Genomic DNA, 13,666 nt, shown 5'->3' with positions numbered 1-13,666 from the left:
ATTTCTGTGTTTGCGGTACAATTGGTGTGGATGCATACTGATCCATACTGAACACTAAAGCCAAAACAACAAAAAAGACAACCTGCTGATTTTTCAGGTATTTAAAAATAAATAAAAAGGGGGGAGCTGTGCAGACGCCTGACTCAACCAGTCATTTTAGAGATTTAAAAGGAGTTCAAAAAGATTTTTGTAGCTTCTGTAGCTTCTTTTAAGTGCAGGTGGACTGATGCAGTTCCTTCTTGACCTTAAACACATCAACGTAAAGCAGGCTCCAAAATCAAAACACATGCACAATGTGTTGCATGCATACATAGTGTTTGCAACTAAGTTTGTGGAGTGTGTGGAGCCTCATCACAGCTTCTATAGGGTGGGAGGCGAGGTACCCTCTGAACAATAACACAATAATTCAGACTCACATTCACACCTATGGGACATTAACTATCAACAGTTACCCTAACTCCACTGACTGCATGTCTTTGAACTGTGGGAGGAAGCCGGAGTATCTGGAGAGAATCCACACATGCAAACTCCACACACTAAAATTCAAAAACGGTACATAAAAAGCAGCTTGTGTGGATTTTTTTTAATGCATCATTTTCTAACCTTTTATCTTTGCAGCTATTATATGACACACACCGTGCTATTAACATATATATAACAATAATATTCCATAAATAATAAAGTAATAAATAAATAAATAATATAGTGTTGTAAGCCAAAGGGAATAAAGATTGGCTGTTTTACAGGTGAACATGCAAAATAACTCTCTGTTCTTAAGTTTTCAGTATATTTTTAGCTGCTGCTTGATGCAGTAGCTCATGACCTAAACAGCTACATATGCACAGTACCGGCAAATTCAATCCATGCATCGATGTACAAACAGATTGATTTGAATAAAATCTCAACCGTGATGGCGGCGACTGTGATGAGCTGTGACCTGCTGGCAGGAACATAAACTGTGGCGGAGGTCACTCCTGCTTATCGATACTGATACCAAACATGTGCTGCATGTTACTTCTGCTGAGCTGCCAGGTTGTCAGACTTCAGGCTGCTGGCAAGGAGCCCACTACCTCTGCAGCACCGTTTGCACTTAAAGGGTAAATCCACTCTGAATTACAAGCAGCACATGTCTGTTAGTGCAGCGCTCAGTACGCGATGAGATCTGTGAGGTCACAGCAGGTGTGGTAACAGCTCGAAACACCTGCTGCTGAAAATAACCACAGCAGCAGCTATCTTCCCTGCGATTCAGAGCCGAGCTAGTTAGGAGTTTTGGAAAATACACTTACTTTCTTGCTGAGCGTTAGATGAAAATATTGATACTACTCATGTCTGTGCACTAAATATAGAGCTGGAGCAGGGAGCTGTGTGAGCGTGACTTCCCTCCCGCTGTCTTGGAGGCGGTCCTAGCCTATATTAGAGGGCAGTTGGCCGGCATAGGAGGGTCGTCAGCTAACACAGCTCACCTGGACCCCTCCAGCCTTTGAAAACTGGCCGCAACTCCTGGCATCAACCGTCTTTAGTGTTTGCACACACACATCCACATGCTGCTGTCCTTTGGCTGAAATGGCTCGTTTCTTCATTCCAGTGTTTTGTTTTGTTTTGTTTGGATGGGGGGAGTTTAGTTTTAATCAATTCAATTTTACCTGTCAATCTCTTGCACGTACTCACTACTTGTAACTTTCCCTCAGCCACTTTGTGACTGTTGACAGTCTTGTCATGAGTACATATTGAAAACTGAGGTGTAACCTGTTAATTAGAGACCATCAGAGGTGCCTTGAGAGTATATTTGGTGGCACTAATTGTTCATTTAGCAGCTCGGACCAGAATAAAGCGTTACATTTTTGAGTCTTCCCCCCCTAAATACAGCAGCTAATAACTCTAATAGGTGTCTGAGGGGGAAAACGTTGACAATATAATGTTTTTGATATCTTGGCTGTTTTTTATAGTTGGATGACAGAGTTCTAATAAAGTATGAGAAACATGTGGGAAACAGAAGTTTCAGCCTCTTGCCACACCTCGGTTATTTTGCACAAATCCCGATAACATCCTTGCGGCTCCGGCTCCACACTTAAAGTCCAGACCTGTATCAATATTATCATGTAACTCGGACTCCCAGCAGCTTCATGCGATTGTTTTCATGGTTGTTACTGTGCACCTTGACCTTAACTGTCTCTCTCTTCTCTCTCTGTTCCCCTGAATGCAGCGCTCCAAAATAGCAGTTTATGAGAAAATGTGGTCGTACATGAAATCTGCCGAACCCTCAGTGTTTGCCAAGACAACACCAGACGGGGTTTCCCGGGTACGAAAGTCGAAGGGCAAGTTTGCCTTTCTTCTCGAATCCACTATGAATGAGTACATAGAGCAGCGGAAGCCATGCGACACCATGAAAGTGGGCGGCAACCTCGACTCTAAGGGCTACGGTGTGGCCACACCAAAAGGCTCTGCATTAAGGTGGGTGGGATATTATAACAATATCCTCCATGTTGTTATAGTATTCCACCTACCCTGATGTTTCCTTTTCTCATCCTCTTCTTCTTAAGCCCTTTGTTTTTTTCCCCAAGTGCATCTCCGAGTGAAACATGTTATGAGTTATCTGAATTGAATCACACACATTGAGCCATTTTTGATTTCCTGTCCCACGTATCTGGTTTGTGTCTGTTGTTTTCTCCTGTTTCTTCAGGTTATCAGTATATTAGTCACATCGACGTGCCCACGTGCCACTTTCCCTCCATCCTCTCGTTTGTGTTGTCTCTTCTCCTTCTCAGCTTTCCTTTCTTCTCCTTTCTGTGGTGCCCCCCCCCCCCCTCCTCTCTTTTTCCCCTTTCTTTTCCTTTTAAAAATATTTCTTGAATTAATTTGCTAGTTACAATGCTGGTCTGTCAGTTGTGATGAATGTTAAGCTGCATGCTAGATGTTCTTGTTTCTAAATGATCAATGACAGAATGTCCCCATCCCGCACACTTCAGTTACAAATGTAACCCTCCATGCCACCTCTCTAATATTTAACGTTTTCTTTGCTGTAAAAATGCTTCTTACCCTTCCACACCAGTGAAATTCTTTACCAATTTGTCCCTCCCGTGCTCCCCCTATGAACCATTGATATTTATCACTATTTCTTACTAATATTCTATATTAGATTTCTCACGGACCTGTTCATTTTCTTACAAGTTATGTTTTATCGTTTCAAGAAATGCTGTTAACCTGGCAGTGTTAAAACTGAATGAGCAAGGCCTCTTGGACAAATTGAAAAACAAATGGTGGTACGACAAGGGAGAGTGCGGCAGCGGGGGAGGTGACTCTAAGGTCAGCCTCAATGTCACCAAAGTCGGGTATCCTAGAACAGAGTAATCGGCAAGGCTGTCGTCACGGAGTGTAGCATTTGGGGCCAATCACGTGTTTAGAAGTTACTCGTCATTACCTGTGGCTTTACTATTATTTATTATGCAACAGTGATCAACTGGGAACCCTTTGCTTGGCTAATGGAGGAGGAAAAAAAATGTGAGCTAAACCAGAGGTATGTGACGCAGGAGGTAGGAAAGGCAGTGGGTAAAGCTGTGCTCGTGACAGAGTAGTTTTTGGTCTGTGGTTATGAAAGATGGAAACTTTAATTTTTCTTCTGTTTTTTATATCTACAGACCAACATGAATGTTCTTTAAAACTAACGCTAGAAAGAGTGAATAAAATGTACGTGCACTCTCCAATCTGCTGCTTGAACCGCTAGGGCAGGCACAGGAAACAGCGTTGTCTTGAGGGGACTAAGCATTGCAGGCAAACGTGAGAATTCTAATGACAGAGTGGCGACTAATGATCCAAACTTTTTTTTTTTTGTCCGACATCCTCTCACTGAAATCCAGAGTAAGACTGACAGAAACCTTTGCTTGGTCTTGATCAAAGGCCAGTCAAAGAACTTTCCCTGGCCATCCTGACCTGGCAAACCCTTCAACGGTAGAGTGTAAGATATGACCAGGGGCTCCATTTGTGCAAGAGGATTTGATTTGTGCTTACATCTTCTCACCAAGTTACTGTTTTGTAATAGCTAAAAAGTGTAACTGAATTTTGTGAAGATGCTTTCAGTCCTGAAAGTGAGACTATGCAACGTTTCCTTATTAGCCCATTATTATAACCATAAGAGTTACTCACATACAGGACAATGACATGCTGGATTTATCACAGGGGCGTAATTTCTGGGGGGGGTTATGGAGGTTACGCCACCAATAATCAGACCCAACCAATACAACTCCCCCAATAAAATTATGAATTATCTTGAATTATCTTGCATAAATAGACTGTTGATTTTCTTTACTCATTTCAGGTATTACCAGGAAAATTGTTGCATGTTTTATCATCTGGGAATTTACCCAGATTTATTTATTTATTGCGACCGAGATCTTCGACCCCCCAATATTCAGCACAAAGTTACGCCAATGATGTATCCTTTTCTTGTTTATCGGTCACATGATAAAACTCACACTAGATGTAATTCAAAGCTCATTACACTGTCTTTGAAAGGTTATGTAGTCTCACTTTCTCTGTTAAGTTAAAACAAAAAAGAGAAATTAAATGATAATAGAGGACATTAGCTAATTATTACTGTAAAGCATGTCTTGCTTTTTCATACTGTGTGCACGCGCATACTAACTTACATCACTTCAAACTTTGCAGAGGAGCTGCAACCTTTCTTTGCACATCAGTGTTTTTCAAATATTGACACTGATGACATATATATATATATATTCCCCCCCCTTAATCAAATCAGTTGTACAAACTTAACATAAATGAGGCCCCTGATCTTTTGTTTTAGACACCAGGATCTAGACTCTGGATCCATCTCTGCCTCTGCTCTTCAGCTTGCATCATGACCACAGTACACTTGACATATTAAGAGAGAAGAGACAGGACGAACTTTCCTGTTACTGACTCTGGTCGTCCCATTCCTGAGTGAGCAGGATATGGATACTGCCAGAGGGGGTAACGCAAAGAAACCGTCTCCTCTCACTGGCAACTGTCCTCTGTCCCTTTATGTCCGGTTAGAAAGAGAGCAGCTGATCAGTGCAACAGTATCACTCCGGACTGCCACATTTCTTTGTCCTTGTTTCACTTTCAGAAACACCAGTGTTGGCAATTCAGCAATAATATGGAGATATATTGTATGTGAAGACCACTGCTGTTATCACTGGGAGTCCTCAAATGAAATTCAGCACATACATGTATATGTATAGACTACATATCACATATATTTTAAAATGTTTTCATGTTTTTCTACTCTGAGATATTCTAAATTTATTCAGTGAAGCTGAACTAATTTAAACCTTTTATATTTGTTCCTGTGGGTTATTTTGGTATTGAGTGATTTTGCATGAGTTTTTTATGTTCTTCTTTGCTGTCTTGAATGTTTTCCCCTCTTTTCTGTATTCCTGTCCTGCAGAGAGTGTGAAAGGTAAAGTTGTGAGGTCACTTAAATCACACAGTAAAAGAATCACCTGTGCAAATTTGTATCAAATCCTACAAAGCACTAAAACTTGTGAAATTTTAAATTTCACATGTCTTAGCACAGAACCAAGCATAAGCAAAAGGGGTGAACCCACACCTCTTTGATGGAGGCACACTGACGCTGGAGATTAATTATTTAGCTTCACAAATGTGAGATGTTGTATTCCATTGCAACAGCCTGTACAGGTGTTCGTTATATTCTTTTTCAGTCCCGCACTTTGTCACGGGGGTTGGGCTTATACTTCTTTTAAGGACTGATGCAATGAAAATCCTATTTCATAAGTCAGCTACAGATTTCACATGTGGCTCTGCAGACAGATTTAGGCTGTTTACACATACATTTGTTAAGATTCCTGGAGGAAATTATGCCTAATAATCACAGATTTCAATGAAATCTAATTGACAGCGGATGCATCATTAATTTCCCTTTTAAATAATTAGGCAATCAAAAGTGAGATAAAAACAGGCATCTGTGGACTATAACAATGAACCATATTGGGTTTTTGTTTTTTTCACGTTAAAATAACATTTTTGAGTATTTATAGCATGCCAGCTGTTGAACGATTAAGACATGTAACAGTACTGTCGCATTTTTTAACATTTAAGCAAATCAGAGAGTTGAAAGCTGTCAAGTATGTAGGTGGGCTGCACAATCTTTTGTATTAAGAATTATAAATACAAATAAGGGAGATAACTGGCAGAAAGTGGTGAAATGGTATATAATGCACAGTTCTAATAGCTTCAAGCAGATATCAGTGTGTCCTTCGATCCTCACTTTCTGCAGGCTCCCATAACAGGAAGCTGGTCTGTAAACATAATGATCGGAAATCTGCTGAAACACATTTGTGACATAGTGTATAAAATGTGTCACCATTCAATTGAATTAGTGAAACTGTTGACAATATAAATGTTTGTATAAAAAAATTAATATAAAAATAATATCTGTTTAAAATATAAGTACCTAATTCTGCAGTGCTGCTTATATTTTCCTTTATAGCATATTACTAAACCCAGTGAGTACTGCTGGCAGCGATGTATTTTTGGCTTTCGGTTTAATTTGGACCATTTGGATCTCTGTTTGCTTTAATGTGAATCAGTTTGATAGATCACCCTTTTTAACTGTTTAGGGTTCGCTCTCAGTGGAGCGAGCCGTGAAATGCTATTACTTCAGAGGTTTGGGACAGCTCCCAGTGTTTGTCTCTCTGACAGTAAATGACAGGTTGAGTTATTTAGCAGTACACACCACAATGCAGCCAACTGTGTGTCTCTGGGGCAAACTATTTACAAACCCAAGCACAATAAAATAGCCCAAAAAAGCCTGTGCCTCCAGCTGCTTCAATAATGTGCTTCTGTGCAGAGGCTGGATATGGATGCATCCGTTTTGTGTTTAGGTTTATTCATATAGGAAAGATTCAGAAAATACATTTGCATTTCTAAACTGTGAGTCTGGGCAGTGGCTGTTGTTTAAAAGCACATGGTCACCACCTGGTGGTGAGCTTGAACCTCTTTATGTGATGACCAGCAGGCTGTTGCAGTCCACCTTGTGATGTTTTCCCCCTACTGGATGAAAAATCATGTTCATAATTTATAACAAACAGATTTTTTTTAAGCAGCTCAGTGGAGTAGATCATTCTACCCAGAATGCCACGAGGCAGGGTAGATGTTAGCCAATAACAACCAGTCATTATCCTAACCAGCTCGCCGGTTTATGCTAATTACATTTACCACTGGAACCTCTGCTGTGGCCTCTCTTAGTGCACCAAAGTGGAGAATAAATACAGCCAGAAAATCAACATACAAACCACTAGATGTTGCTTCATAAAAAGTGTGTTTGTATTGTGCAGAATGAGGTGCCCTTAAACAGTTATTATGAAAATCATTTAAGTTGGTAGCAGTTGTGCCTGCTCTTAAGTTGATTTCTTTGGTTTGTTGTTCATCCTCATAGTGTCTGTAAAGCTTCTTCTAGATAATACAATTATAAATATAAATGTGTAGGATGATTCCTGATGATTCTGCTTCAGAGGAAAATATTAAACTCTGCCTAACTGCCGACGTTAAATTGGCTCTGACTCGATTGCATTTATAATCATGCGTCTAGCGTCTGCTGTTTGTCTCTGTAGTGTTCAACGCTCAAACAAACTAGTCTCAACTTTGCCCTTCAAAGTGCTCTTCTTGGAGATCAGGACTACAGATCCCTTGCCCCCTGCCCTCTTGTTCTTTTAATATTCATTTATTTTTTATGTATTATTGCAAAACACAAGGCGTATTTGACAAGGGGGAAAACACACACGCACACATACAGTGGTGAGAGCAATATATTGGATGATGATGATGGATTGCATACACTGATCTTTATTTTCTGAAAGGAAACAAGCCTGGAAATCTAGCAGTCGAGGAAATGCAGCATAATGTCTTCCACAAAAAATCCCTGCAAATCACGACTCTGACCTTTGGAGTCAGCGAGTCTCAAAGTAAACAAATAAATCAAGATCGTTTCATGATCCCTCTATAGTTTCCTCTCATGTGATTGGTCACTCTGAGTTAAAAGGGGTGATTTTGTGAGACATTAGCCTCCTAATAGCTGTTTATAGAATTGGACTGCTGTTAGTCAGGAAAGGGTTCCTGTTAGATCCACCTTGCTGAACTTCAAAAAGGCTGCCCATAGCAACAACAACAACAAAAAGATAATAATGTGCCCTCAGCAATTACTGCCTCTGTTTTCTTTCATTCCCTGAAAGCTATGCAGCAGCTGCTTTATTCTGCAAGTTTAAATCTTTTTTTTCTTCTTCTTGTGATCAGTGTGTGCCGATTACTCAAAGCGATATAGGTGGGGTCTGGCATGCTAGGTTAGCCATGGATCATGAAAGTCATATTTTTATCTATATACTGCAGTGTTGCTTGCTATCTGTGATATGTTGGCCAGGACCCTACTCTATCGCTTTGTACAGTATAAAGTAGTTTTTAAAAAAGTTGAATAACATAAAATAACATAATACAATGTTATTTATGTTATTTCCCACGTGAAGAACTCCTGTAAACCTTGCAGTATTGAAACTCAGTGAACAAGGCATCTTAGACAAGCTGAAAAACAAATGGTGGTACGATAAGGGTGAATGTGGAACCAAGGACTCTGGAAGTAAGGTCAGTCGCTGCAGGTCTTTTTACACTGATTGCTAAAATGCATTTTGATCTAAATGTTCATACGCAAACATCGAAAGCACACAACAACACATGGAAAACATTCAAAACTAGGTTTGCCCTACACATACCGCAGTGCAACACACACCTACACTTTGAACACGGCTCATTACATTAACTTCTTTGTTTGTAGACAATTCTCAATTTTTAAAATAAATTAAATTTTTTTTGCATGAGAACACACACGGTTTTTTTTTATTCATACCATAAAGTTTTGAATTGAAACCATTATACTGCTGTTTTTCACCCAGACTTGTAGTTTATTGCTGATCGTATTCATTGGTATGTGAAATAGTTTCTCTGGATTTCCCAAAGGCATCCTTATTCTGACAAAGTCCAAACTGACCTTTAAATACCATCTGAGCTCTAAAGTGGTCAAATGGTATTTAATAGTCATGTCTCAAAGATGGAGTGTCAGAGTAAGGAACCTTTTGTTAAAAATTAATTAAAATTAAGAGATTTATATCCTAGAAGTACTTTTTAGGTCAACAAAAAAGCAGAATTTACCTTTTTTTTTTTTTTTTTAGAACTATACAATATATGTTAAAACTCACATACAAATGAATTTCAATATTAGGCTTTTTTTAATAGCAGCAAAATGGTTCAATTCACCTTTACAGCTTGCCACCTTGATTGTTACATATGCAGTGTTTTTGAGGCTAAGTTTAACAGCTATGATAGTGATCTGAGGATTGTAGACCTGTACGACCACGACCGCCTTCCGCTAGACGTGGCCTCGTAAAGAGACCATAAAACAGGCAAAAGATAGCAAGTCTCTCTACATTCACCTTCACAGCCACTTAGAGCACAAATAACTTGAGACTAGAACCTAGACAGATTTGAGTTGCTCCAACCTTTCTCATTTTTAGGTAGCCATACCTCAGAGGGATTTGTAGACAGATTTAGCAGCCTCCTCACAGTTTCTGTGTAGTCATAGCGCAGCAGGGTGTAAATATAGTGTAGGTTTTTATGTTAGTGTGTATGAGGTCAGCCTCAAAGTGCCAGTTAAAAGAAGTCTTAACGGAGGTCTTTACCTTCCCCAGGACAAGACAAGTGCACTAAGCCTGAGCAACGTGGCAGGAGTCTTCTATATTCTAGTCGGAGGGCTTGGCCTGGCTATGACCGTGGCTTTGATAGAGTTCTGCTATAAGTCACGGCAAGAAACCAAAAGACTGAAGCTGGCAAAGAATGCCCAAAACTTTAAGCCGGCCCCTCCTGCAAACACCCAGAATTTTGCCACGTACCGTGAAGGCTACAACGTCTATGGGACAGAGAGTGTGAAAATCTAAAGGGTATGTCTTTTACTGTGACCGTAACCTGTTTAGAAATGTACTGAAGTCACATATAAGTGAAATGTTAAAGTTTTGTCTTCAGATGATTCTCAACTTTTAAACTTGCTTCGAGGTTTTTTTTTGTTTGAAAAAAGAGAAGTTGGAAACCTTTTGAACCATAGACTGTATATAAAAGATGGACGCTTCCAAGTCTGAAAAGTGAATCTTCCTAAACTTACATTAGTGGCCAGCAGGGGGTGAATGCTCCTGCAAAGCAAAGTCAAAATGGAGTGTGTGAGTCTGCCGTGTTCCTCAGTTTCGTCTGTCAGTGATATTAAAGCTGAGTACATGTTAACCCCACTCAGCAGCCAGAGCCTGAACTTCAGCAGGTGCAGCAGTGATGAGCAGTCAGGCTTGTAACGGCCGTTTCTACCTACTGTTTGTTTCTACAGTGGAAACAATGTGTCTTTTTGGGCTGGTTTTCATATTCGTTTTGTGTTGTCGGCTTGTAAAAAATAAAATAAAATCGTATGCGTGTCGTTGTTTGGGCTCCGCCAGGGCTGCCCTTTGTCACCAATTCTGTTCGTAGTTTTTATGGACAGAATTTCTCGGCGTAGCCAAGTGGTGGAAAGCTTTCACTTGGTTGGTCTCAGAATCTCATCTCTGCTTTTTGTGGATGATGTGGTTCTGTTGGCTTCGTCGGGTAATGTCTTCCAGCTCGGACTGGAACGGTTCGCAGCCGAGTTTGAAGCAGTGGGAATGAAAAACAGCACCTCCAAATCTGAGGCCATGGTCCTCGGTCCAAAAAAGGACGGAGTGCCCACTCCAAGTCAGGGATGAGCTCCTGCCCCAAGTGGAGGAGTTTAAGTATCTCGGGGTCTTGTTCACGAGTGACGGGAGAAGGGAACGGTAGATCGACAGATGGATTGGTGCAGCGGCTGCAGTGATGTGGACGCTGTACCGGTCCATTGTAGTGAAGTTGTGCTGAGTGTAACAGGGAAGCTTTCAATGTACCGGTCGATCTATGTCCCCATCCTCACCTATGGTCACGAGCTGTGGGTGCCGACTAAAAGTGGCAGAAATGAGCTTCTTCCGAAGGGTGGCTGGCCTCTCCCTTAGAGATAGGGTGAGAAGTTCAGCCATCCGGGAGGGGCTCAGAGTACTCCCCTCCTCCACATCGAAAGGAGCCAGTTGAGGTGGTTCAGGCATCTGATAAGGATGCTTCCTGAGCGCCTCCTGGGTAAGGTGTTGCGGGCATGTACCACCGGGAGGAGGCACTGGGGCAGACCCACGCTGGAGAGATTATATCTCTCGGCTGGCCTGGGAATGCCTTGGTGTTCCCCTGGACAAGCTGGAGGAGGTGGCTGGGGAGACGGAGGTCTGGGCTTCTCTGCTTAGGCTGCTGCCCCCGTGACCCGGCCTTTGATAAGCAGAAGGACATGGATGGATGTATGTATGTGTGTCTTCATAGGAGTAGAGATTTGTGTTGGTGTGGCAGTGTAGGTTTATATTGTTAAGTGGTAATTTTGAAAGTAAGATTCAGGTCATTTTACATGTAACGGGTAGTGTAATGAATTACTTTCAAGGTGGTACTTAGGTAACATACTGCATTACTTTTAAGAAAAGTAACGAGTAATGAGTAATTCAGCAGCTTTTTAAGAAACATCCCAACACTGCTGATGTCACATTAGCTGCATCCCTCCTTTATATACAGTCTGTCTTTAACACACATTCAATTCAGTCTCAGCTTTCTTTTTATAATATTTCACTCTGCTTGACTCTAATCTGTAGCTGATTGTTGATTACCAAGCTTAGTATCTAAAGTAAATTGAACATTTTATCAAGTTTACCTAACCTACTGCAGCTGGTTTGATGCCCTCAGATCTGATGAGCCTGAAGTAATAATTTTCTGTAGTTAACTCACTTTTGTGAAGCAGCAGGGGAATCTTGGCTTTTGAATTAAATAAGCTGAAATGAAATACCCACACACGGCAGTTTTTCATTTGACTCTCTTTTGCACATCTTCTGGCTTCACACAGGTGAATTGTTTCGATTCCCGCCGGTGATCCTGGATGGAAACTGCCACTCTGTGTGACCCCGACACTCCGTGGTTGGCGTCCTGGAGGCAACGGCCTTCTTTGTCACCAACTTGGACACAAGCCTACAAGTCAACAAGTGCTCATTTTGGGTTATGAACCCATCACACTAACAGAGGGCAATGTTGCAACAGGACTTTTGCTTCTGGAAACATGGGATTTGCCTCTCGTAGTGCCTTATGGAGCATTTCTGCATCATGGCAATGCAATTTAAAAATTTAATTCACTTGAAAAGAAAAAATAAATAAATAAAAAAATCTGTGGAAGTAGGGCAAAACATTGTTTCAAATGACAAACAAACTGTTGTAATTTCAGTTGTTTTCTATTTTAAAGAAGAAGAAGAAAGAGAAAAAAAGCCATGATTTGAAATCAAAATCCTGGATTACTTATTTAGTCATTTGAATCCTTTACAGACATATTTTTGTGGTGAACTCTTAAGTTGGATAAATGTTATATTTAGTGAAGTAAAGTCATTTTCTTGTTTTACTATAAGGCTTTTTTCAGTGTATCAGAATATCTAGGACAAGCATCGAACACTAGGGTTAAGATCAATTTAACTGACAATAGTGAATCCAGGTTTTTACTCGGAAAATATCAATAATGTGAAATTAGTGGTCATCTTAAACAGCTTAGGTGGTGTCATTTTCAAAGCCAGCTGGACGTCACATACGACTGAATCTGTTTTAGATGCTTGTTTTGAATCGACTTTGTGCATTTCTTTCAGCTGAAACTCTTTGAAAAGAAACGATTCTTTTATTGAAATGAGGCCCGTGTTTGATCACTTAATGCCATATTGTTGAAATCAAAAGATTCATAAATACTTTAGAGGCTAGGAAGGTGACCCCTTTTTATGTAAACCGAACATTCAAATGGTTCAACTGAGCTTATGGTTTACACTTTGTACACACTTTAGAAGCTGTTCTCATGTAAGCGCAGTATCTGCAGCTGTGATTCTCAACATCTCTTTTTTGTTGGTAAATGATAACACACCATAGCTTCTTTGGTCGTGAAAAGCTTTCTGTGTCTATGCATTATGCAGAGGGGTGAAACTGTACATTGAGGGAAGAGCAACGAATGAAACATTTGTCTGTTTGTATAAGTGACATTTTTATATACTGAATAGTGGGGGGGAAAAGAACCTACAACCGCTACAAACAATGTATGCCTACATTTGTTTAGTATATCAGACTTTCTCATCCTTTTATTCCCCAGAAAAAAGTGCATGTGAATTTGGTAATAGTTTTAAACAAACTGCAGATCGAAATTGACCCTGGTTTAGTTAGTGTCTGTTAATGACATCTGATTTGGTTTAGTTTTTCCAGTTCATTTGTAACAGTACCTCAACCATGAGAGTTGCATGTATGGACACAGTGAACCTCTGTGGAGGGGTCATGTACAAAGGATTTTATTACATTTCCTTAATAAAAGCAGGTTTATATTTACGTGTGACTTTTATCTTTTGAATCCTTCAGATTACACTACAAAAAAAAAGCTTATTTGTTTTAGTGTTGGAAAATGGCAAGTAGGTGCAGCAGTTTATTGAAACATGCACACATATATGTGTCAATACTGTGGAATAGGGTTACGGCCACTGCTAAAAGACAAAATTGG

At 40.3% G+C, this 13,666-nt stretch overlaps 1 protein-coding gene across 3 annotated transcripts in view; it reads left to right on the top strand.

Moving 5' to 3' along the window:
• The window catches only part of LOC308387328 (glutamate receptor 3-like), a 78,912-nt gene extending 65,415 nt beyond the window's left edge, over window positions 1-13,497 (top strand). The window contains exons 15-18 of one of the 3 annotated variants that reach the window (XM_080867281.1): window positions 2,204-2,451; window positions 3,189-3,303; window positions 9,732-9,980; window positions 11,999-13,497. In XM_080867281.1, the coding sequence (XP_080723407.1) occupies window positions 2,204-2,451; window positions 3,189-3,303; window positions 9,732-9,977 (609 nt within the window). In that variant the 3' untranslated portion in view covers window positions 9,978-9,980; window positions 11,999-13,497. Of the gene's footprint in view, window positions 1-2,203; window positions 2,452-3,188; window positions 8,632-9,731; window positions 9,981-11,998 lie in introns of those variants that run through there. The other 2 variants (XR_013969925.1, XM_080867282.1) reach the window with 2 other exon arrangements.
• Window positions 13,498-13,666: the final 169 nt, after the last annotated feature.

This window comes from Rhamphochromis sp. 'chilingali' (assembly GCF_963969265.1).
Source record: "Rhamphochromis sp. 'chilingali' genome assembly, chromosome: 19".
NCBI lineage: Eukaryota > Metazoa > Chordata > Actinopteri > Cichliformes > Cichlidae > Rhamphochromis > Rhamphochromis sp. 'chilingali'.
Note: the sequence above shows the minus strand (reverse complement) of the source record. Positions and strands in the feature narration are given on the sequence as shown.